Source organism: Siniperca chuatsi, linkage group LG9, assembly GCF_020085105.1.
Source record: "Siniperca chuatsi isolate FFG_IHB_CAS linkage group LG9, ASM2008510v1, whole genome shotgun sequence".
In the NCBI taxonomy this organism is placed as follows: domain Eukaryota; kingdom Metazoa; phylum Chordata; class Actinopteri; order Centrarchiformes; family Sinipercidae; genus Siniperca; species Siniperca chuatsi.
Window position 1 is genome coordinate 2,360,167 of NC_058050.1, and position 26,604 is coordinate 2,386,770.

The 26,604-nt window shown below is 38.8% G+C and overlaps 1 protein-coding gene and 1 long non-coding RNA gene across 3 annotated transcripts; one reads left to right on the forward strand and one right to left on the reverse strand.

Moving 5' to 3' along the window:
* Positions 1 to 20,295, forward strand: LOC122881171. Its single transcript, XR_006379119.1, has 5 exons — positions 1 to 709; positions 16,648 to 16,712; positions 17,968 to 19,034; positions 19,306 to 19,363; positions 20,158 to 20,295. It is a non-coding gene; the product is annotated as an uncharacterized LOC122881171 (long non-coding RNA).
* On the reverse strand, positions 17,601 to 26,604 carry wdr73 (WD repeat domain 73). Of its 2 annotated transcripts, XM_044206985.1 has the most exons (8): positions 26,450 to 26,604; positions 25,463 to 25,530; positions 25,101 to 25,186; positions 24,914 to 25,002; positions 23,263 to 23,330; positions 21,812 to 21,976; positions 20,185 to 20,544; positions 17,601 to 19,021 (listed from the first exon to the last, which is right to left on the reverse strand). In XM_044206985.1, exons 1-8 carry the CDS (start codon positions 26,506 to 26,508, stop codon positions 18,789 to 18,791), a joined length of 1,128 nt encoding a protein of 375 aa, XP_044062920.1. In that variant the 5' UTR covers positions 26,509 to 26,604; the 3' UTR covers positions 17,601 to 18,788. The 2 variants fall into 2 exon arrangements, with proteins under 2 accessions (XP_044062920.1, XP_044062921.1); XM_044206986.1 differs by lacking the exon at positions 26,450 to 26,604 and having other exon boundaries at positions 24,914 to 25,018.

The following is a 26,604-nucleotide window of genomic DNA, read 5'->3' on the forward strand; positions in this document are numbered from 1 at the left end:
GCTGGGCATGAAAACGAACAAATTGCGCTTTTGAACAGAGCAGAAATATTTTTTTTGTTTCATATTATATCATACAAATTAAATTTAAATATACTGTATGTCATAGAGTCGTGTAGTTATGTATTACCCATACTATTTCTTTAGTAGTGTTATTTTTGTTATGCAACTAGGATAGTTATTCGTCATCAGTATGACAGAATATTTCAATGTATTGCGGTTGAAGAATCGTGCATATTTATTTATTGCAACATATTTATTTCCGGCTCCCTTCAAAGAGCCGTCACTACAGTCCAGTAGGTGGCGATAATGCGCACGTAAACTGGTTTGCCAATAGAACGCGAAGAAGAAGAAAAAAAAAAAGAAAAAAAGAAGAAAAAGAAGAAAAAAAGAAGAAGAAGAAGAAGAAAAAAGAAAAGTTGGCGGGCTAAATGAACTGAAGTTTCTGGAAACAGAAAACAGATTTGACATATTATTCACGAGCAAATGAATTAACGGACAACTGCTACGGTAACACTCGAGGTAAACACGAAGAGTTTAAGGACAAGTCCTAACGGGACTCTGGAGCTGATTTTTGACGCTAACGGCGGCCCCAATCAACTCACCTGTCGTACCTGTTAGCTTAACTGACGTTACAACGAGCTAGCTGGGAGGTGGAGACCTGGGTCAGACCTGCTCGACGCGCTGGATGATTCAAAACACCTGGCTTAAGGTAAGACGTTAATGTTTCCTGTTGGTTTAATATGCAGTTTGTCCATTTTATGATCAATTTCTTTGCTGATCCATAAGCACGAGGGGACTGACAGTGGTGGAAAGTAACCAAGCACATTTACTCGAGCAGTTAATGTTACTGTACTAAAGTACCGATTTATGTAACTTTTATACTTCTGTTACTGTATTTCAGAGCGAAATATTGTACATTTAACACATGCTCATGATTAAATATGCTGCATTGTAATAGATTAAAGGCCCCAACATACCCATACTGAAAACACAGGTGTTCCTACTCAGGTTGGAGTTGTGGGAAATATATAATTAAATAACTATGTTTTGATCACTATAACATATATACGTGTGTACAAATTATCTTGTATGCAAAAAAAAAAAAATCATCTTTCAGGACCTTGAAGGCTCCATAATTTAACACTTTGAAAGGGGCCATTTTGTACTTTTCATTCTCTTTATACATCCACACTTTACTGTTTTGACACTTGAAGTACATCTTGCTCGTAATACTCAAGTAGAATTTCAAATGCAGGACTTTTAGAGTATTTTTACACTGCGGTATTGTTACTTTTACTTAAGTAAAAGATCTGAGTACTTCCTCCACCAGTGGAAATGGATGTGTATAGTCAGTGTGTTCATGTTTGATAGAGGGGGGGGGGGCAGTGTGGATGGAAAACAGCATCTGGAGTTATCAGATGAAAATATAAACTAGAGTGATGAATTTTTACAAATTATTTTAAACTGAATTAATCAGAAACTTCTGTATTGATCTATACAGGTGCTTAGGAGTAAAACTTTGTCTGTGTGTTTTATATGTGGGGTGTTCGTTGTTGTTTTTGGCAAACAGTATTAATTAAATATAAGTTTATTGGTGATGAGGTCGGCTCGCAGGCTTGTGTTTTTAATCTGCAGTTGATGACAGCTTCAGCTTATATATAGTTTTTGGTCACAGTTTCGATCATTGATTACTTGTTTAAGACGTTTATCTCCCATAAAAACACATAACATTCTCTGATTCCAGCTTCTCAAATGTGACTCTTTTCGGCTTTTCTCTGTTTTTATATCACTGCAAACTGAACTTAGTGTGTTCGACTGCTGGTCGGACAAAACGAGACATTTGAAGACGTCCCCTTAGGCTCTGGGGAAATTATGATGGGCGGTTTTTCACTATGTTCAGACATTTTTATAGTCTAAACCATTAATCAACTAATAAAAAAAAACAACAACAACATGACTAATAGATAATTAAATCATTGTTTCTTGCAATCCTGTGATTTATGAGATTAAATAGGCAGGCACATTGTCAAGAAATGAATTATAGTATTTAATATCAGTGTTATAAATCCAGATGACTCATTTGAATTACTGTTGACATGAGTTCTTTTTAAAGACTGTGATTTTGAGGCAAGCTTTTGAGAGACGGTGTTAAAGTACACTGTTGTTTTTGTTATACTTGTGTTATAAGTTTTTATATTAATTAGATCTCAAGGTGACTGCTGTGTTATACAGTGTGCTTCTGAAAAAGATTAGTTTGTTTTAGAGGTACAGACTTGAATCTTGGAGCGTGTTAAATCTGGGGTTATATCTCTGCATGATGTGTCCAGACAGTAAGGACGTCCCGATCAAGTTTTTTGGCCTTGGTCCTGATCCGAGCCCTTTAACACTGAGTATCTGCCAAAATGTATGAACTAAATTATTGATCTGATATGAAAGAAAGATTAACTCCTGAAATGTTTTTATTACAAAATGTACTACATCATATTCTTATATTAATACAGACAAACACTAAGTATTATTAATCATTTTATATATTATTCTGGTGTTTGCTGTTAAAGTAGATGGTATTATATTACTCTTATGTACTTTATTTTGCTGCTACTAATTACATCACTGTCACTACACTTGAGACAGTACTGCAGTATTAGTTTAAATACTGGTTGTGAGTACTGTGTGTATGTGTACTGTTTGCCTTGTAATTTTGAGTTTACTTGCTCTTGTATAGTTTCTAGTTTTATTTCTATTCTTATTTTACACACAATTTATTTTTCTCTGTGCTCATTTTTGTCTTTGTGCTGCTGCAACACGTGAATTTCCCCTCTGGAGATCAATAAAGGCTCATCTTAGGGTATAAAGACATACTAATCTTAGTTTCACGCTTGCAAAACTCACATTCTGCCCATCAACGTTGTCTTTTAATGAGTGAGTCTAACATCACAGTTGTGATTTCTCGCCACCGTTATCCAGGTGGCGAGCTTTAGTTGCTGTAATATTCAGCAGATCTGCATGAGCAGGTCGAGCTGCCATTTTTGTTTTTGAAGTTGCTTCTGCAGAGTAAAAAGTAATTTTGAGTTTGTGAGACGGAGCGACGAGGATTATTAAACACGAGGGGAGGAATCGGTATCAGGCTGAAGAAAGACATCAGTGTCTGGTTTGTCTGTATTCTACCTTCCTTCAATAACACCTCCTGCTGTCTCTGCCTCAGACGATCACTCTCGATGACTTGTGGTGATATTTAAAGCAACTTCTGTGCGTCTATAAATGGAAAAATATGAGACGGATGATTATTTTTCTCTCTTGGCTCCAAAGTTCAAGCTGTCTGGAGCGTCACTGTGAGCGACAGGTAATCAAAGTGAGCGGTGGCCATTAGTAAGCTGATAATGGAGGATAATAGCAGTAATCATGGTGCTTATTTTAAAGGGATACTAATCCTACGTTACATCAGGGCTGGATGATGATGCGCCGGGTCGGACCGAGGCTACATGCTCTGATTACAGTCTGCAGCTATAAAGTTCTAAAAATAACAAATCATATAGTTGTCTTTATAGTTTTTAACCAATTTACAGCAAATTATGACCAGAGTTTGGCCCCCGAGTGGCAACTACAGGGTCAACTATGGTCCCAGGTAGATGATAACTATTGATTTTGTTGAACCCTAACGTTTCCTCTAGCACCACCATCAGACCAAAATTCCCTTTTACCAATCATTTCGTCCATGCTAAGATATCGCCAACACTATTGGTCGTAATGTCATAATTTGCCGCAGTTTGCTTTGTTGGAACAATTTCTTTACAAACAACATTTTATTCATCTGCACAGTGCCTCTGTGCAGTGACGGGTTCCCAGTCTTTAAAATACTGAGATTGATTAAGCTCAGACGCTAACGAATCTCTTATCAAATTTTTTTCTCTCCTCACTCTATTAATTATTTATTTATTTATTTATTAGCAAATAACAATGGAAAACATAAAGGAAGCAGCTTCTCATTTGTGGCCTGCTGTCGCTGGCTAAAATAACAGATTAGATCAGCTGTAGCTAATTAACATTAATTCTGTAACGGCTAAAATAAAAAATTTGCAACAATTTCATCGATTTTGAAAGACGATCGGCAACAATTTTTGTAATCGATTAATCGTTTAGGTAATTTTTCTGGCGAAAACGCCAACATGCAGGTTTTCAAATGTGAGAATTTGCTGCTTTTCTTGGTCTTGCATTATAGTAAATTAATATGTTGGGATTTGGACTGTTGGTCAGACAAAACGCGACATTTGATGATGTCACCCTGCGCTCTAGGAAACCGCGATATGCGTTTATCACTGTTTACGATTAGCGGATAAATTGAGAAAATATTCGGCATATTAATCGATAACAAACATCATTCTGTAACACCACTGTACAGCTGCAAGTCGACTGTGTTTTTGTAGTTCAACGGGGTCCAACTCTTTTACTCCTGACGAAGGCTTGATGCCAAAACGCGTCAGAGTTTGTTTTAAGGTCTAACGTGACGGTGCCGTGACAATAAAGGCATTTTAATTGTTTGCAAAGAGAGTGCCTTGGAGTTTTCTTGTGATTTTATTTATTTATTTATTTTTAAGGGACCAACAGAGGGGTGACTCTGAAATGATCAGCTCATCGCCTCACGTTAATCGTGATTAATTTCATATCAACATTTTTAATCTGATCAGTTTCATAGTTCATAGAATCAGGAGCTTCAGTATTTGGAGTCAGTAGCTGGTGACGCTCCGGAGGCTTCAGCTGAACGCATTTAATGAACATATCATATATTCTGCTGCTCATCTCATTTTCAGGTTGTAGCTGCAGGTAGGCCTGTCATGATAATTACTTTATCGACTCATCGAGGTCAGCAGAAACGATCGAGGATCGAGGTTTTGTCCATATATTGTACGATATTCACCATGGGCAGGGCTCAGGCAGCTTAAAAGTTCATTGCGCTTTGAAAGGGTATACTTGCATTATTACGCTTTTTTTTTTTTTTTTAAATGATCATTATATCAGAGGCATAAAATTGTCTTAAAATGACAACGTCGTTTATCGCAATTTTTTTCTGGGACAATATTATCGTCCAACAAAAGTAGTTATCGTGACAGGCCTGTGAACGTGAATCAGGCTGCCACTAAAAACTGCGTCTGCCGTCTCAGCCAACAAACGGTGATTAGACATATTTGAGTTGGAGTTACTTTAGCGTTTAGTTACTTGCAGATAAACTAATAAGATTCGGTAAGGGATTGAAGAGGATTCACATTCAGTACTGGATTTGAATTTGATAAAAATGCTGTCGAACACCATCCCTATCTCCAGCTATAGCACATGTTGCCAGATAAGGTCGGTCAGCGTGATTTACAAGACTTCAGGAAGCTGCACACAGTCACTGTCGCTCGACAACAAATAGTTCCAGTAACTCCCCCCTAAAACCACAATCGGTGAGCTTTAGAGGTGGTTGTACTGTAGTTTTGAACTTTGGACAGAGCCAGGCTAGCTGTTTCCCCCTGCTTCCAGTCTTTATGCTAGGCTAGGCTAACCATGTCATGACTAGCAAATTTAAGCTCTCAGAACTAGGGTTGTGCAATCTGACATTGCTCATGATATGATAATATCGGTATGTATATATATATATATATATGATTATTTATTGGAATTGTTGCCTTTTTTTATTTGACAGTGACGGTTGAGACACTGCAGTGACCACAGTCTGTCGAATGTAATTCTGTAAATAGCTTCCATAAATGTTCACGTTTTCTTCGCTTGAGCGTTCCTGGCATAACTGTAAGACGGTGCGGTGCTTTCTGTTCCTCCAACATTAACAACGGGGTGACTGTTGTGTCGACAGTGATTGGCCAGTGAGAAGAGATAATTTTGATGTTTCAGGGAAAATGGCAGCGTGATTACAGTGTTTCAATTCAAATGTATTTATATAGCGCCAATACATAACAAAAGTTCTCATTGCACTTTTCGAATGAGAGAGAGAGAATAGTAAAATGTGGTGGTAATAAGAATAATAATGACAATAATAGTGATAAGACTAATAATAACTGTAGCAGCAGCTGTTGAGCAGGAACACAGGGGCAGCAGGTGACCCACAACCACAGATCCAGACTCTGCAGCTCCGGAGGCAGAAATACCTGCTGAAAGTGTTTTTTAAATACGTCTAAGAAATGATTTTAAATCTAAAATTATTTGTTATAGGCAGACATGTTGTTCCCTGAGCTGTACAGACGAACCCGTCTCTGGTACAAGGTCTTAACTTTCACAGGCGTCCAATAAATGATTTTTTACTGAATGTTGTCGCAGTAGGTGAAATTGAAAACTGGAGCTGCCCCTTTAAATGGAAAAGTCAGTCAAAGAAAAAGAGGGAAATTACAGTTTCCTGCAAAGAGAATAAATCAGTTTTATAAGTGCAGCGTACAATTTTAGCTCAAAATGGGAGAATAAAAAATGCCCTTCTCACTTCTGATGAATACATGAGTGATGGGCTGCTGCTGCACTGAGTCTTCACCACAAAGACAACAGAGAGAGTTTTAATTGAACTGTATTTCTACTGTGTGTCTGTGTGTATTTTTCCAATACTGTGAAAAATCAGAGGAAACTGAATATCTTTGGCTTTTGGACTGTTGGTCAGACAAAACGAGACATTTAAAGACGTCCTGTTGGGCTCCGAGAAGTTGTGATTGGCATTTATTTCACTATTTTTTATTTTTTTTATTTCATGCCATAACCTAAAAACACATGTTATCGTAGAACATGTCATTTAGGGCTGCAACTAACCGATTATTTTAAATTTATCAATTCATCTGCTGATTATTATATTCTCAATTTAATCATGTAAAAAAAAAAAAAAAAAATAAAAAATAGTGAAAACAATGTCCATCACAATTTCTCAGAGCATGAATTGATCGGCATCAAATTTCTTATTTTGTCCAAACCCCAAATATATTCAGTTTGCAATGACAAACAGGGAGAAGCAGAAAACGATAACAATGGAAGAGCAGGAACTAGTGAATATTTGGTATTTTTGCTTGGAAAAAACCCCACCAAAACCACGGGCACCAATACGTCTGGCGAGGGCTCCCAGACGGGGGTGTCCACATACTTTTAGCCATATAGTGCGTTTTGTTATGCAGTTTCATCAGACACTTGTCATGATGTTCGTTTCACATATCTCCTGTCTCACTCCTGTTTGCGGCCGTGACAGCTAGAGGAGATTAACTGTAATTATAATTTAGAGCAGGCAGGAAGTGGAGATACAATCCGAATAAGTAAATAACTGACTCACTGCTCCGAACGTGAAGCCGCAGCTGCTGAATGTTAATTCACAAACCTGACGGGTAAAACTACGAGCAGAGTGGGATCAGTATTCTGTCAAAATATCGACGTTACAGCAGGAGAAATTTGTACTCGTGTAAAGCTGCTGAATGCATCTTCTGCAAAAATGTTTTGCTTTTCACATCCAATTTTTTCTAAGTGACTCACACTAGGCCTGAACGAATTATAACAAATATCTAAATGTGATCTTTCTTACTAATATTGTGATCATGTACGATAAACTCCAGGAGCCAGATGTGTAAACTATATATGTACACAGAAACAATGCATACACCATTTTCCCGCACATAAACTGGTATTTATAAAAGACTAGATTTCCTAGAGATCTGCCAGTTATATGATAAAGAGATAAAATATAAGGTGAGAGACGTAACCTTATAATTAAACATTTACGTTTAAACTTAATTTTAAAATATTGTGAGTGCTGCATTTTATTCTTTTTTTATTTACATTATTTCTGCATCAATTATCTTTTAACTATATCCTCAATTGTGAAGCACTTTGTAACGTCTGTTTCAATATGAGCTCTATAAATTAGACAAGTCAGTTTTATTTATAAAACGACACCCTCTGTCGTTAGACCCTCGATTCGGATAAGGAGAAACTCTGTATTATGTTTAATAATGATGATATCACAGCCAATCAAACTGCACTCCTCACTGATAGAGTGGTGTTTCGTTCTTGACTCTTGGATTTAACATTAAATAGCTGCAGATGATTTAATTTAACCAGTGACCAGTTATTATAGGGGGCGACATCAACAGTCACCAACTAAACCTTTTACACATTGTTAATAATGTAGTTTAAAGCGAAGACTATGTGACGTATGAAAGATGAAATCACACATTCTTCCTCTTTATAAATTAAAAATACATCCTTTTTCAGTTGAACACACTTTCACACCTGGATTTAACTGACATTACTGTTACAGTTTGTGACTGTGACCCTTCTCTACTTCTGTTACTGTTACACTACACTTTACTATTAAGTCATCGCGTAAATGTGGCCACAGTGGCTGTTATTTAGCAAAAGTCACCCCGTTTCGCTTTAATGTTTATATGGTAAAAAGCTAATGTCAGCAAACAAGGGACAGTTCATCATAAAAATACATATTTTTCCTCTTACCTGTAGTGCTGTTTATCCATCTAGATTGTTTTGGTGTGAGTTGCCGAGTTTTGGAGATATCGGCCGTAGAGATGTCTGCGGTTTTTCAAAATATAATGGGACTACATGGCGCTCGGCTTGAGGAGCTCAAAGCGCCAAAAAATACTTAAAAAAAAAACTAAACAGCAACATCTCTTTCCAGAAATCATGACCCGGTTACTCAAGATAATCCACAGACCTTGTTGTGAGCAGTTTCATGTAGGAACTATTTTAGTTAGCAGTCAGAAAATCTCTGGAAAGAGACGTTGCTGTTGAGTTTTGTTTTTTTTAAGTATTTTTTTGGCACTTTGAGCTCCACAAGCTGAGCGCCATGTAGTCCCATTATATTCAAAAAAACGCAGACATCTCTAAGGCCGATATCTCCAAAACTCTGCAACTCACACCAAAACAATCTAGATAGATAAATAGCGCTACAGGTGAGAGGAAAAATATGTATTTTTGATTTTTGGGGTGAACTGTCCCTTTTTCAAGCTAGATTTAGCAGCGTAACCGACATTACTGAAGTCAGTTTGTGACGTTTTTCTACTGTGGTCACACCGGCCGTTGTTCAGAAAAAAGTTGTGTAGCTTAGTTTTACGTTGTAGCCTAATTTATATCACAGCTGAAAATTGTGTTTTTGCTTTCAAAGTGCGATTTCAATATCAAAACACTTGTTTTGGTTTGAACTCTTTCCGTAGCTGCACACAAAAAACCAAAGTCATCACATTTCAGTGTGATAGTTTTCTGGGGCAGCAAAAGTAGATTACACATGTAACTTGTAGATATTAGTAATTGTACACGTATACTAGTACAGTATGTACTATATATATATATATATATATATACACACACACACACACACACACACACACACACACACACACACACACACACACACACACAAACAATGTAGGCTGTGGACTATGTGAAGCTGGGAAACAGTTTAAACAAAACTGAACAAAACTAAAAGACTGCGGTTTTAAACTTCAACCTTTTATTATTCCTCATTGAACAATCAGAAAGCAGAAAACAGTGTAATTTAAACAGACACAATATATTCATATATATTGTGTCTGCAAAATAATTGCGGACAGTAAGTTTTTAAAATACCTCCATTTTAAATGTCTCTCTCTAAATTTGAGATAATCCCGGTCGGGGCAGCGAGGCTGACGGGTGAACAATGAGTCGTTACCGTGGCGGGAGCAAACGGTGAACTCTGAGGAGCTCACGGAGCGATTTCTCAGACAACATCTTCGTGTTTTAAAGCAAGGGTGAAATTACTCGTTGTGTAAAAGCTGCATGATAACCAGTTATTACCCACGCAGCTTAGCTCCGCTTCGCACTCTGCAGAATGGAGTCTAATCAGGAGCTCATTCAGAGACGGGCCGGACACACACCGACACACACCGACGTTTTTGTTGCATTAGTCACTTTCTCTGTTTCCATGGCAGACCGAGCGGTCGGGACACACTTTCGTTAAAAGGCTGACAGCACTTCATTTTTTTTTCCAGCAAGTCCACTTTTCTCAGTTTGACCCCAATTCAGTTAATAAGCAGCCTCTTCACCAGGCAACTTCTGCACACCTCAACTTTTTTACGCAGGAAGTATTTTGTTCTTGCAAGTTTTGTTTATTTGGATCCGCAGCAGTTGTTACTGTGGCAAGAACTACTTCTCCTGGTGTCCATATTAAAAGAAAATGCAGTATAATCAAACACAAAGAATACATTATATAATATTATCATTGCACCACAACACAAAGAAATTATATCAAAACCAAACCTGACGTACAAAACATGAAATAGGACAATTTATCAGTAAATAATCGGTCCATTTGATCATCCATACTGTGTAATGTTGCAAATGTGTGCACCAACACATCTGATACTGTAGTTTAGGGTTCATTTGCAGGGTTGTTAGCTGCAGTCAGACACCCAAAAGATGCATGTATGGTGTCCAAGTGGGGCCAGAAAACGTTAAAAGCTGAAGAAGAAACTCAAAAATTAAACTGCACAAAAAATGAGATCCAAAAAAATGTTAATCGTTTCTTCAGATTACTTGTTTGTCTGTAAAACTGTCTGCTCAGAGTAATTTGCTCTCATTACTTTTTCTTTTTTTGTGTTTATTTGTAGGGATGAAGAACACTGTTTTACCTCCACTGAGATACATGGATATATTTAAGGTTCTGGCTGGTAAAAGCAGCATTTTAAAGGAGCTACATGAATAAAAATTGACTGCTAATTGAATTATCAACACGTTTATTTATCCCAGAAATATACTTACTTACTTACAGTCTGCAGACAGATATTGGTGTTTCGGTTCAGCGATCATATTTATGAGAGTTGAGCTGCAGACAGCATTAGGGCTTGGTATCAAACATCAGTACCTAATTTCATTCAAATTTTTGCAAGTTTTAGACTATTTTATTTAGACATAGTTCTTGTACGTCTGTTTGTGTTTAGACAACATTTAACATTTGAGAAATTTGGCTTCTTCTGTTAAATTAAAGTGTTTTTATAAACAATATATCCCTTTTTAAAGTGTAATTTTCATATCATACAGGCATAAATTTCAGGCAATACCCAGCCCTAGCGAGAATTAAACTAATGACCTACTGTGTTGTCAGAAAATGAAACACACACTAAACAAACATTGGTGTCAAGGACATGATCACATGATTTTGGCTACAGAAAGGAGTCCCTGCTAGTATCTGTTATCACACAATACAACGTTAACTGTGGTTTAATAAATAATGACTGTGATGGATTACCTATCTGCATAGAAATGAAGTCTAAGTTTAAACAGGAATAAACTGAAATCAGTGCCTCCCTGGAAAGAAGAATCAGTCTAAAAACCGCTGGGATGGTTTTGGAAAATGGTTAGCAGTGATGTGACGTGTAAGTGTTTGTAGTTAATAGGGGGGGGAAACCCCGGGGGTGCAGCGTTGTGGTCTGTTCAATCGTAACTGTCAGTTGTCAGTCACTCTGCCTCCTCGGGGAGCCACGAGTCGCCTCTTGAAAGCAGGCGTCAGATTTCCATTTAAACTCGTGTTCACAAACAGTCGCTGTGGTGTTTTCAGAGGCAGAGCAGAGAATAGTTCTGACTCATTCAGATCGCTCGGTGAGGATCCGGTATAATGGCTCCGGCGCCATTAGGTCGAGAGAGAGAGTTCAGGCTCACAGCTCGGTGTTCTGTCAGTCATTATAATAACTGTCTCTTGTGTCCTTTTCAAACGCCTCTTTACTTTGTCCCTTTGCGGTTTAGCCCTCGCAGCTTCTCAAAACACACGCGTACTTCTATCTTTGTGAGGACCGGCCAAAATGTCCGGCCAACGTGTTCCATACATACATACATACATACGTACACACACACACACACAGTCGAGAGTTTCTGAAGTTTTCATCATACCTTATTTTGTTTGGTTTCCGTCCTCTGTTTCCCCAAAAACTGGGCACCAAACCGGTTTGAGGTGTACAGTGGGCTTATCGGAGCTCGTTGGATTGGAAACGCTGAACCAGACATTGAAGTTAAAACCAGAAAACCAAAACAAAGAGCTGAAAGACTCTGAAACCGGGAACCACAGAGTCGGGCAATAATTCTGTGGTTTTGGTCTCTACAAGTGGCCCCTTCCACATTACATATAGTCAGTCATTTGATCCAATGTTAATATAAAATATTGATTACAGCGGCTTTAACCAGGTGATGTCTGAATCTTTTTGATAGAGCTCTTGATAAAGGAAAACCTTCCTGGTTTTCTGAGTTTGACTTAATAAAACTTAACTTTAAAAAACAAAACTTTTAAGACTTGTTTTCGGTGAGTTTCATAAACTTTGGGCCCGTGAAATGTTTCATACACAAGCCTCCAGTATTTTTAGAGCAAGTGCGTTGTGTCTGACAACATAATGAAGAGAAGCTTTCAGCGGGCGGCCGCCACACAAACAGCTGCTGAGGTTTAATTAAATGGTTAAACCGCCTCTGCTCAGTCCCACAGCTACTCTGCGTCGGCTTTACTGGAATAATTTAACAGATAAACATCCCAACTGGTTGCATATGTTTATTTGTCAGCTTGGATTTGTCTGAAAGACAAAAGAGTCGTGAGAAAATAGATTCATGGTAGATTTGAATATTTACAGCACTAATTTAGTTGTCACAGCTTGTCATCAAGCTGGCAGCGTGACATTGTGAATGTTTGGAAACAGTTAACCTCCTTTTTTTTTTTTTTTTTTTTTTTATATATATATATTTTATAATAAATTGATTAATTGTTTAGTCTGTGACATCTCAGGAAAAAAAGGCCCATTGCAGGTTCCCAGAGGCCAAAGTGACATCTTCAGATGTCTTGTTTTGTCTGACTAACAGTCCAAAACCCAAAGATATTCAGTTTACAATGATATAAAACGGAGAAATAATTCACATTTGAGAAGCTGGAATCAGCAAGTGCAGCATTTTTGCTTGACAAATGACGATTTATAGATTTTCAGCACTGTCAGCCTTTTTGAGTGGAAGCTGTGAAGGGAAAATGAACAAAAAAGCATAAAATTGAATATCATCCACTGCAGCTGCTGTTTTTCTCTGTATCTCCAGCCTGTTGCCTTCTGACGCCCCGCTGTTAATCGTCATTCTTCACACTAGAGCCTGAGATGATGTTATTAGAAGAGAAAAGTGATAGATTTTGGGGGTGGCGGGGGTGTCCCAGCATGCCTTTTGTTCCAGTGGTTTATGAAACTGTGATGAGAGCAGGAGCTGCCGGGAAAAGTATTAAAGGGAATTTGGACGTCTAGCAGCGGCGACGGACCGTAAAACCCGACACTGGCGGGCACTTTAGTTTCCTCACGGGGAGAAATCCAAACTTGTGAAATGAAAGCTTCACGGGAACATCAAACATCCAGAATAGACGGGTGTTACGTATGCCTCTGGAGGCAGAAAGTGAATGCTGAATAGGAAAGAAATGTTCATCTAGCTGGTCTCTGGTTTATTTCTCGTCTTTGTGTCTCGAGGGAGCGTTTCCTCTGTCGGGAGAGATGGCAGCAGCATGGAGACAAAGTTTCTGGAGTACAAGGAAAAAGTAGTCGGACGAGGAAAAGAGCTCCAGTGCAGAGAAATAAACTGATGTTTAACGCTGAAGAGTGCAGTCGAAGGTTTTCTGGTTGCAGCACTGTGTGCAGCAGTGTGTGTGAATGAAGGGCGTTAGCTCAGCTAAACGACACACTGATGGGAAACACTGAGGGATGTTGGTGTTCGAGGGGAGCCCGTCAGGTTCACGAGGCAGCAAAGTATGAAATTACGTTTTGCCTGATTTCGTATTTTCATTTCTTTGGTTACTCCGTTAAATTAAAGTGCTGGTCGCTGCCTGTCCAGGAGGAAAGAAGCACAATGCTGCATTTGTCTAGTTATTGCCTGTTGGACAGTATCAGGGGACTCTGTACGTTCAATTTGTGTTTATTTTTTTTGCATGTCGCACTATATTAACACGCTACGTTGAAGGAACTAATGGAAGAGTCTGCAGCCATGCTAGCTGCTCTATGAGTCTGTACTCAGGCTCAGCGGTGCTTTGAGCTAAATGCTAACATGCTGATGTTTAGCAGGTATCATGTTTACCATGTTCACCCTCTTAGTTTAACGTTTTAGCATGCTAACATTTGCTAAGTAAACACAAAGTACAGCTGAGGCTGATGGGAATGACATTAGTTTAGCAGGTATTTGGTCATAAACCAAAGTATTGGACAAATTAAAATTTGATGATGGCACTAGATGAAAAGTTAGAGGATCACGAAAGTTATTACAATCCATCCTAAAAGGGGAACATGAATGTCTGAAGTAAATTTCAAGGCAATCCATCCAATAATTGTCGAGACATTTCACCCAAAACCACCTCATGGTGGCGCTAGATGAAAACGTCAGTGGATCACCAAAGTCAGTAGGATTCGTCCTCTGACAATCCATCAAATAGTTGTTAAGATATTCGTTTCAGTCTGGACCGGACCGACATCGCCATCCGTAGAGCCACGCCGCTAACATGGCTAATAAAAAGACATAAAAACCTGCAGATAAGAGAGGAGACACTGAGAGGTGTAAGGCGGACATCCTATCCCAGTGATCTCATACAAACATTTACGAAAGGCTAAATTCAGATCCTACTAAAACCTGGCCGCAGATTGTTTCTTATCTAAATGAGACAAAGTTAGATTTGAGTTCTTGTAACGTCCAGTCTTCTACACTTTGCCTGAAGTGCATGAATCATTAATCAATCAACTGATTGTTTTTTGCATGTTAAATGACAAAACAAAAACAAGTTTTTACTTTTTAATTTCTTGCTTCCAAGTCAGCAGTGTTGTAAAGAAGTCTGTGACAGTTGAGTGCCTTTTTGTTTTTGAGCAGCTCTCTTAAAGGAAACACTCTCTGGAAAAACTGTGGATTCTCACGCTATTATTCTTTATTTATAAGTGAGGAAAATATTCAAAACAATCAGAATACACCTCGGATACTTTGCTTGCCTGTATCATAATTACATGCATAGATGTACGATGTAATTTAAACAGCACCTCGACCGTGGTTCGCAATCGACAGTTACATTTTTTGTGCGTTTTAATTAATTATATGACGCATAGCAGGTATAAAACAAAGGCATTTACTTAAGTAACCGCTTCTTCAACAACGTTCAGAAAAAATTATGTGCACTTTTAGTTTTCTTACTGCTGACACATAAACAAGAAATGGAAAAATATTGTTTTTGTACTACTGACAGAAAATACGGGGGATCCCTCAAATGTTTGTGTGGAGTGTTTGAGGAATTTTGAAAATCCCAGGCAGTAAACAACCAAAACTATCCGTCTGGGGATGTCGTTTGATCCTGATTTAACTTTTCAAGAACTTCTGACATCAGAAAAAACTTTTTTTACCAGAGGAAAAGGAAGAAAAATAATTAAATAAATACCTCAGTTTGTAAAATTGAGGTCTAAAATACTGGTGGGGAAGTACTGAATAAATTAGTATAGTCAATTAGTTAATTAATTTTAATTTAGTAGTCAATTTTGAATATATTCCGTTTAAAAATACCCACCGTGTGTTCATATATTTTTTAATTGTAAAATCTAAACCCCTGTAGTTCCCAGACAAAATACTGAGGACATAAACTCAGTGTTGCACAAAGGGAACTACAGCCCTGTCCATATTAAATAACCATTTAATTTAATGTGTTTTTAAAAAGTATTAGTAGTTTTTATTATTGGGGGGTCAGAAATGCTCCTTTTCGTCTCAGCCGGCTGGCGAGGCGTGTCCCTGTCTGTGTTTGATTGACAGCTGCTGCCAGAGTGCCGGTGTTACACCGTAACGAACCTCAGGGTGCCGGTGTTACACCGTAGCGAATGAGACAAGGTAAACAAAGTTGCTCTGTAGCTACACGTCATGTGCAGACAGCCTGTTGTTGGTGGTGCTGAAGAGTAAGGACCACACCAGCATTTAACCAGACCCAAGTGACGTTTGTTTACATGCTGTTTTAATGCGCTGCAGCTAATTAGCAGTTGCGCTGCATTTTCCCCCGGTGAATGTTTGTTTGGCGGCTCGTTTAACAAGCTGCGGTGCAGGAGAAGACGTGCGTTCATGTTAGTTAAGGAGGAGACTTTAGCATGAAGCTAATGTGGTTGTTGCTCAGCGTCTGTAGTTCTTTTGTCCCGATCCGCGATAAAATCGCATGTCGTCCCATCCCAGGACATAACTGACGAACATCAGGCTAAAGACTGTCTTCAGGTTATTTGCTGTGGTGGGCTGTAACTGACATTATCGACTGATTTGGGAATTATTTTCTTGATTGTTTGATCCAAAACCCAAAATATTACTTTACTATCACATAAGAAAAGGAGCAGTTAATACTCACATTGGAGAAGCTGGAAAAAAAGATAATGTTTGGAATTTTTAACTAGAAAATTACTGTGACGATTAATTAATTCTGAAAATACTGCATTAATTGAGTCGTTGTTTCAGCTCTAATTCAGAATAAATGCATTTTAACAGCAGGGCGATGGTCGGCTTTTACTGTGAAACCAGAAATTAGCGAAGGTGGTGAGCGATGCTTTTCCCGACATTGCAACATGCTGCTCCGACTACGGAGTCACTGAATACCCCCAAAACTTGTTTCTGCTGACCTCTAGTGGTTTCACTTTGTTGCAGTGATGTACAGGTGTACTCCAGGACCAGGTTCAACCAGAGAGTCCGGACCCTGAAGCAGTCAGAAGGTAAAGTTTTTAATAAATAATTTTGTCTAAATTTAGTAACTTTATTTATAACGCTCTATATCTCCTTCTCTCAGTTTAGTAATTGCACCTTCAAATTACCTTAATTGTACCCTCAAGTTAGTCATTTGTGCCCCTAAAATTAATTGCTTCATTTTTCCTTCATCACTTTCATTTCATCCGTCCCCTCGGCACTCTCACTGCGCAGCACACCGATTAGGTTATGATCTCGGGCAAAACAAAATGTTATATTTGACAGAACTTTAGATTTTACAGGCTAAAAGAAGCAAAATATACAACTGTTTGAAATCCAACCAGTCCATAGGGAGACGTTCAGTCCAGGGTTATAAGACTTAACTGTAGCATATTAATTCAGTAATATTGTGGGAACGATTTATGAAAACGTCCTAACACACTTGGTGCAAAATAATCTGCTTGATTTTAAGTGAATGAACTACACGTTTTACTAATGACTCCATCAGGCTTTTTGTTGTTTGCACCACGTTTAAGTCTTTTAGTCCAATTGAAATTAAATTGCATTTTGTGGTCTGGTGAAAGCAGCAGCTTCAGTCCTCCGTCTGTCTAAACGGGATGAGTTCAGGGCCCAACACGCAGTCACTGTAGTTTAGTGCGTAAAAAATACGCTTCGGTATAGCTCAAGTGAAGCGGCCTGTGTAGACGACCCTTTAAACAGCTTAAAGAGCATCTGATGTCATGCTGTAATATCGCAGTTTTCAGCTTTAAGAATGTGCTTTAACAGGAAACGCTGACTAAACTTAAAGACTCACGTTGTCTGGCATCTTTGTACAGAAAGACGAAACCTAACAAACAAACCGGCTTGTTGTGAACGCACCCTGAGACGATAAAATGACAAAGGCAGCCAGAGAATCACACGTTTGTAATGTTTTATTTCTGTAAACTAAAACACGCGACCGTCATTATTACCTCCAGAAAATCTCCTAAAACCTCGTCGGACCTGGACCTGAACTCTGCTGTAGTCCTCGTGTTTGATGAGCCAGGGTCACACTTCACTCATTGTTCTCTGATGGAGAAGTTCTTTTATTTCAAATCACAGAGTCCGTTATTGCTGCATCACAGATGTTTTCAGGCTTTGGATTTTAAAGGGTCACCCAATTTCCAAAACAGATTTTCTCACTATCCCCTGTTGTCTGCCTTGACCCTAATACAATGCAACTTCTTTCATGCTCCTTAGATAATTGAAATATAGCAAAAACTCAACTGCATCTTCTCTTTGCAGGAGCAGTAGTCTCTGAGTTGGGGCACCAGGGTCAGGACGCACAGATGTGAAATGATCCGACTGCGGAGACGTCTCACCAAAATGACAGAGGATCGAATAAATAAGGTATTTTATGTGGAGTAAATCAGACAGTTCTCATAATTAAATTTAAGCTGGCTAACGATTGACCATTATTTAGTATTTGATTTCTCTAGTATTATATAGTCAATGTTTGTTCATGACAAACATCTGAAAGTTAAAGTTGTAGCTCCACAACCTGCTGCTGTTTGTTAAATGGCAGCAGGTATGACACTGAATCAGCTGATAATCAGAGTTTACCCTCTTGTCGCTGCGTAACTAGCAGCATGCCGGGACGGCCAAATACATTGTCTCCACTACTAACTATTAAAAAGGCAAAAATATTTCTAAATTATCAGCACGGCTTGATACCAGAGGTAACACTTTAAAATCTTCCCGTTGCCTCTGGAATTAAAATATTTCATCAGTGAATACAAAAACCAGTAGACATCGGACTTAATTTGTATTTAAATCAGAACAGTTACCAGGAACAGCAATTTATAAAGTTCTGTTTGTTTACTGAAGATGTTCTCTCATCTATTTTTGACATGATTGTTTTTTGGGCACAGAAACAAGTTCCACATTATATTCCACTTTCATCCCGAAAAATGGAGGCCGTAGTGGAATCCACAGGGAGGTTTTGATCTGCTAAAATCAACAGTTACTTTGTTTTTGTGGTTTCAGTGAGAGATGAATCCACATCAGCTCCTTTCATCCTCTTCTCACGTTGACCAGATCTTTGCTGTGACCCTGGTGTCGGACCGTCAGCAGCTGGCGGCCGATTGGTCGACCCAATCCCACACGTGGACGGAGCCGTCCGAGCCCGCAGACAGAAGCGTCCGCGGCCGTTCTGGGTGCCAGACGTGGGAGGTGACGAAGACGCCGTCGTCGGACTGTGCTGAAACTGCGTGACCACGGTGCTCGAACAGCGGCTGAGCTTCCTGCGGCTCCGTCCTCCAGACCGCTGTGTTGTGGATCTGAACCGCTCCACTGAAACCTGCCAGAGGGAGGTGGGAAACAAATCTATTACACTTCATCTTGTAAGTTGGGCCAACACTCTCGTTTAGAAGCCAAAGAGCTGGTGCTCTTCCTCTTTGGCCACTGAGGTTGATGCATTCAAAAATATTCAGTGTGTCAGTCCCATATTCTTTCGTACTGTACAAATTGATAATTCAAGAGAGAATTTTCCATCAAATGGCTCGACTTAACCCCGAAACGACTGTTTAATGATGTCTTTCCAGTTTATTACAACTTGTTCTGGCCATCATTGTGCTCCAGCAGGTGAAGCAACACGATCAGGCAGGACGACTGTGATGGATGTTTACAATGGACGGTTTGGGTAATAATTTTACAGTTCACCTAAATTTGTTTTTAACTGCTCGTGTTTCTTGAGCTGTCAGACATCAGATTTATCGTATTAGTGGCGTTAGAGGGAAGGTCATAGGGGTTTATCATCGTCTGGGGAACACCTGCAGCAAATCTGACATGTTGTAGTTCGTCAATAAATAACTACAATTTTAAAGTTTTTTTTTTTCTTTATCTTGTAATCCATCAGTTGGACTGCAAGATATCAGAACTGTCATGAAGTTTGCTGCAGATGTTCTTGATGGATCCTTTTAAGTTTTATTGACTCTGTGACGTTTCCTCGAGCCAAACACATTTTTAGCTCCAGTAGTGGTGAATAATACAGAATACTGAGATGTAACAGGACGTCACAGATGTTTTGTTGATACTAGATGGCCTTTATAATATCAGTAATACATCCAGTTACTGTTACCGCCAACAATATTTTTGTGGTAATTTAATTTGTTCCTAATCAATGAGTAGATCTGCTTTATAAGTGTTGGATTTTAGCTTGATTAGCCAAAAACAGACATTCCCATCAGTTTTTTTTTTTTTTCTAAAAGGAATAGTTCAAATGCAACATCAATACCACTCATGTCTCATTTTCGTTCATGTTATATTTTCACAGCTTAAACAAACGAGATAACGTGTTTATTAGTGAGTTTTAGAGGTGCTGGTAGCCTAGCTGTTCCTTTATGCTAAGCTAACTGGCTGCAATTTTATATTTAAAGGGACAGACAGAGGAGTGGTATCAATTTTTCTCTAACTAAAGTGTATTTCTTTAAACAGCTGGATTCCTCCGTGCAGTAAACTCACCCGACACTGCGATACAGCCGTCCAGCTTCGGAGCCCACGACACTCTGACGTCGTCCAGGTCGCAGCGACGTGTCTGGACGTCCAGCTGAGCCTGACTCACAGCTCCTCCCAGGTTCCTCAGGTCTGAAATCGCCGCCCGTCCAGACGAGGAGAGTCTGACGAGCCTGCAGCTGGACGGACCCGCGGAGGCGTCCGTCCACCAGAGGACGGATTCACCTGAAGACGCAGGTGGAGGTGAAAGCTGAGGAGCGGCAGACGTCCGAGTGTCGGCGATGTAAACGTTCCCGCTACAGCAGCCGGCGAGGAAGACTGCGTCGCTCACAAAATGTAAGGAACTGAGAGGATCTGCTGAGTCGGTCTCTGTTGGGACGAAAGAACTCGTATTATAAATGGTCCTACAACTAGAAGAGCAGCTGAGGAAATCAAATATTAAATATCTACAGCTGCTCTGCCAACTGGTCCGCACATTCCTGTCGCATCTGATCAGCATTAATATACCAGACTACATGAAGGCTTTTAATAAACCGTTTGTCCTTCCTCTACCTAAACAGTGTTTATTTTCTGTGACCAACTGACTGGACTCTCCTCCATAAACACTGGCTGCAACCCAAGTATATGCTAATGTCCCAGTATACAAGAAATCCACCTGCTTTACCGTTTTACATAAACAGAGCTGCAACTAACGATGAATCGCTTAGTCTACGACACACAAAAACATGCCCATCACAACTTTGCAGAGGTGAAGGTGACGTCTTTAAATGTCCTGTTTTAGGCATGGGATGATATTATCCCGATAATCATCAAAATATGTTTAAAACATACTGTAGTAATTTTACCTTACATTTTGTTAACAAATATTTGTATTGCATCACAGATAGGACACAACTTTAGTGAAAACCAAACCATCTTAAAGGTTAAATTTGAAAAAATAGCAACATTGTGTGAATCTATTCTCTTACATGATATTTTCCTGTATTTTTTACTTCTCTACCATGATGTCAAACGGTACAGACAAGTCCAACTGTACTACTTTGAACCCGTTTTAGTAAAAAAAAATAAACCTGAACATGGTGGCACTTTTCTGTCAAACAGTACTCCTAGCCTTGTGGCCTAGAGAGTGAGACGCCAAATCAATCAGGAAATCAATATAGACTGTACGTTAGTGAGCTACACAGCCTTTTCCCCCCCGAAGTCACTCGTGAGGATATTCACCATTAACCCGATTCACTTTACAGAGAGAATTAGCAAATCTTCTCATTCGAGAGGCTGGAATCTGAGAATATGCGGCACTGTGTCATGATTTTCTATTAGTCGACTAATTGTTCCATCTGTACACATTATGATACGTATGTTAATTTTGTTTCCCCAACATCCACAATTAGTTTTCATTTTTTTGCAGCTTCTGTTTCCTTTGTGCAATGCATTATGGGACAACAGTGTATGCATACTGACTGTTTTGAGCACACTTTCAGTATAAAGCACATATAGACTTAACACTGCAGACTGATTCTAAGCAGGTTTTGAGACAACTATAATTTAACAGAGTGAAGTTGTTTCATTTCACCTTGCTGATTGATAAGCTTTATAACTGAGCGTGAAGATCAACTACAGTTATTAGAAGCGTTACCTAGTTTATATAAAGTCTGTCCCGAGGTCAGCTGAGTCAGCCGGACGTCGCTGCTCTGAGCTCCATGAAGAACTTGTGGCTGTGACGAGAGTCGAGCTGCGATCCTGCTGCCTCCCTCTGAAACACTCCTCCTCCCCTCAATACTTCCTGTTCTCCTGATCACATCTGTCGACAAGACGCAGCAGGTAACCAATCACATTGCGAGGAAGAAAAAAAAAAACCACGATACCAAAAACACATTTTAGAATCAACTTCATTCACTTGTAAAAACACAAAGAAAGAGGAAAGAAGACGGCCGGTGCTGTCTGGGGTCTGACTGGACAAGTGACAAATGTCCAAATCCGAATGATAAAAACATTTATTTATGGCGACTTCGAACTTTTAAATAGGTGAACTGTTTTCTATCAGTCGTCCTTTTGTTTATATTAAAGCTGTTGAACGAGTTTGTGAAATAATGGGAGTTTTTCCTGATCTGAATCGAGGGTCTAAGGACAGAGGGTGTCGTGTGCTGCACAGATTGTAAAGCCCCTCGAGGCAGATTTGTGATATTGGGCTACATAAATAAAATTGACTTGACGTGGTTTGTATGTGCTGGTGTAAGCAGTGTAAGAAATGTGTGTATTTAATTTGTTTATATGCGCGCTCCTCTGCTCTGGGGGGGGGGAAAGGTTGTTTCATGTCAAGAGTTTTCTTAGGAACTACTTCTTCGGTACAAAGGGACTTCCAAAGAACTGACACGAGCTCTGTGAATTATTCAGAATAACCAGGAAGTTGTTTGTGGGAAGAAGACGCTGCTGTTTAATTTTTTAAATGTCATTTTTCAATCCAAAAACTAAATTTTTATTCAACCTCTCTTGCTGACAAGAAATAAAACCGACTTTTCAAAATCTGACGTCTGTTCTCCTCACTGAAGTCTCTGGACGTGTCCTGAATTATCCAGCCACAGAGGACCTGAGTTAGTAAAAATGTTGATGAACTCGTCCGAGTCTCCTTCAGTTATTACCGCGCACTCACCGCAGCCTGAAAGGAATACCTGCAGACACTACTCAGGGCTGACAGAGGTACCAACTTGTTTTGGGTTTTAAAAAAAACAACTAAAGTTTAATCTATATTTTTATTCACAGGTAATATTTTCCAGAACTGAACATCTAAGACAGTAAAGCTCTTCGTATTAAAATACAACAATTATCTATCAGAAAGTTTAAAGTATCTGTTGAGGAAACTAAAAAAGAATTTAAGTAGGATCAGTGCATTAATGATAAATAGAAATGCTACCATTACTACAGAAAGCACGAACTTCATTTTATTTTACTTCCTCTGACCAAAACTATCTGCGCGACTGGAAACAACGAGGGTTACGTGAGAAATGATGATGGCTGTTTTGTATTCTGGAAACGGCCCTTCAAGTTTAAAAGACTACTCGTACTCGTGTTTAATCTGCTGAAACTCACCGCTGTCGTCTCCTCCGAGGTCCCACACCTGCAGGTCTGAGCTCAGCCCATCGTTGGTAACAACACACCTGCCAACGCAACAACAGGACATTACTGAAATTCACTTCAATATTCAAATAAAGTCAAATAAACCTGCTTCGATCAGCTGTACAGAAGCACTTTAACTGATTAACATGATCATCGCCTGCCAGCCATTCCTGCGTCTCTCTCGTTGCATTTGCTTGTTATTTTCTCGATAAATTGATTATTCGTTTGGTCTATAATATGTCAGAAAATAGTTTACGGTCATAAAAAAAAAAAAAAAAAGGAATCGGCAAATCTTCACATTAGAGAGATTTTTGGGGCATTTTGGTTTGAAAAATGACTAAAATGATTCATCCACTATCTGATTAATTTTCTGTCGATCAACTAATTGGATTTATTAACTCCGTGTTTTAGAGAGTCAGTAATATATTGTGTATTTACAGTTTATAATGTGACAAAACAAAAGTTACGAAGTGCTTTGAAAAAAAAAACCGGCATAAACTGCTACCGACTTTCCACAATTTACTTTTTTTCTTTAATTTTGTGGTTATATGTCTATATTTTGTATTGTTTTATATTATATATTTACTCTCTTTTCTAATATATTTTTTGGATATTTTGTAATAATATATTTTGTTTGTAAAAGTTATTGTGACAGCTATATAAATAAGGAAAAACTCAATGAAATCAGGACAGTAATCGGCACAAGTACAACAATAAAAAGGTAAACGAGAAATAATTGGATGACCCAACTACTTAATAAGGTTGTTCATCTATTAATCAAACTGTACACTTATGTATGTTACTACACAACAATTATGACAAACTATTTAAAAGAAATTACTAAAGAAATGGGACTTCAAGCCCTTGAAAATGTGGTTTCAAATCTTAAGAATTTCTATATAATAAATATGAAAATCATCATTAGGTTTTATTTATTAAAAGATTTAAACACTGTATACTCATTTCCAACCGATTCTCGCCCTCTGATGGGAGAGCACAGAGGGAAATTATATTATTTAAATAAAATAACCTCAACTGTTCGAACTCTGACCACATCACTCACAGTTAGAGGCTGATTGGGAAAATTGGTTTCTGCGACTTTAGACATCAGTCAGTTGTGTTATTCTGTCATATGCCAAACATTGATCAAGACCAGATTGATTTCAGATTGGTTTTTGAGAAAGACACAGAGACTCCATCTATCCACAGCGAGCCCGTGATTCACTGCAGAAGCTGAGATAACGTTTCACCACTTTTCTAACACGCAAACCGCTAATTACGACGCGTTTTCCTCATCGAAACAAAACACCACGCTACTTGCATCCCATGCGACGTCCCTGCAGGACAAATGCATCTGCAAATTTGTGAGAGACGGTCTTTCGTGAAACTGCCACCATTTGTAAGCGTTTTTGTCGAGGTTTGTCTACGCTGAGATGGAAGTTGGAATAAATACTTTGAGTTTTTGGCCCTTGGTTAGAAAATTCAATAATAATTTAACTGGATTCATGTTTTTTGAACGTGTGTTTAATCCATTTATTTTAACTTCACTGAAGTAAAGCTCATGAATGAAGTTTTCTGCAGAAGAAGAAACTTTAAGTTCTTTCCAGGCGATCCAGACACTCACCTGGTTCCCGGGACGTGTCTGAGGCAGCGAACAGGACCGTCTGTCAATCCACCGTTGACAACTTTGAAATCCCGTTCTGCACAGAGACCCTGAACACAACAGAGGCTGAAAGTGACATTTGGATGTTGTGTTTATAAAAAAAAAAATATATACCCCCCAAAGTTTGGACTGCTTTGATATTTGTTACCTTATTTTCATCCGCGAAGAGTTTCAGAGGCAAACGCAGCTCCAAAATCTCATTTTTAGACGAAGTGTATCCTGCGACACACACGGCTGTAAACATAAACGATGATTAAAAAAAAAAAAAAAAAGAAGTTTACTTTGAGTTCTGCACCGCTTGCCAACCATTAAAAAGCATCGATATTGGAGGTCTGTCTTTGTTTTGTCACTGAAAAGCTGCACTCAACAGCACATCTCTTAATGTGTAAGGTTGTAAAACATAATCAATGGTATCCTGTTGATGTTTTGTGTGAATGTTTGTCGCTCAGTTTAGTGGATGAGATATATATACACAGATAATGATTGTTATAATGGAATATATGAACTCACTCTTCCCTGACGTCCACTCGATGACCTGGGTGGGATGTTCCAGCTGATACACATGAAGATCTTTGTACCTGAAGACAGCAGACAGGTGATGATGATGACTGAACAGATCAACAAGTTCACATCAGCTCAGGGGCCCAAATCACATCATCATCAAACATAATTCTTTAATTTCTAGGCTGTAAACGTAGCAGCCTATGATATGCTGCTGGAGTTTGTGAACACAGACGGAATGATTACGAAAGAAGAAAGACAGGGGAGCCATTACAGCTAACCTGAAGACAGCCACAGGTGCTGATAATTACATGTGGATGTATTTTACTCCACAGCTTCACTTCGCCACTCTCCACAATGTAAAATCATACAACATTACAATAATATTTCTATAGATATGCGTCAGTGTTAGGTTACTCATTAGTGAAGTTTATGTTCACATTTTTTGTTCTTCAAACCACCACTATTTATACTTTGACACCAGACTCCTTAAAATTTTTTTTAACTATTTAATACTTTCTATCTCAGGACTAAGCACATATACCTTAGCTAAAAAATGACTTATTTTTAATCAATAGAGTACACTCTTCAATTCGGCATGAATATAGTTCACACACTATATGTTTCTGAAAGAGAAATCACACACTGTTGCACTGAGGTTAAGCGATGGCATGCCGCGATTTTCAAATGAGAAAATGTCTGAGTTAACGAAGATAATCACTTCTTAAACTTGACCTTTAAGCGAAATGGGGGTTCCTAAGTGTAGTAAGGGCAAGCCGAATTGAAAAATGGTTGAATTAGATGCAGGAAATGTCTTGTGATATTATATAAAAGGTATGTACACCTGGGAGTTAAGTACGGGGAAATAAAGATACGGATTTTTAAGCGGAGTTCACTTTGCAAGACTTGCTAGCAGCGTTGCTGAATCAATGAAGCTTCTGGCTAGTAGCTAACATAAACTTTTAAACGTTTAAACAAAGAGAAAACATTTCTCACGTTTTCAGGGACTCGATAAACCAGTCGTCTAAAATATCATGAAAGTCAGTTTCCTCCATCTCGGCCGCCACCTCACGTTACTGCGGCCATGAGTCTGTTGTTGCTTTACTTCCTCCACGTCTCATTCTGCAGTTTCTTGGTGGTTCATTCAACTG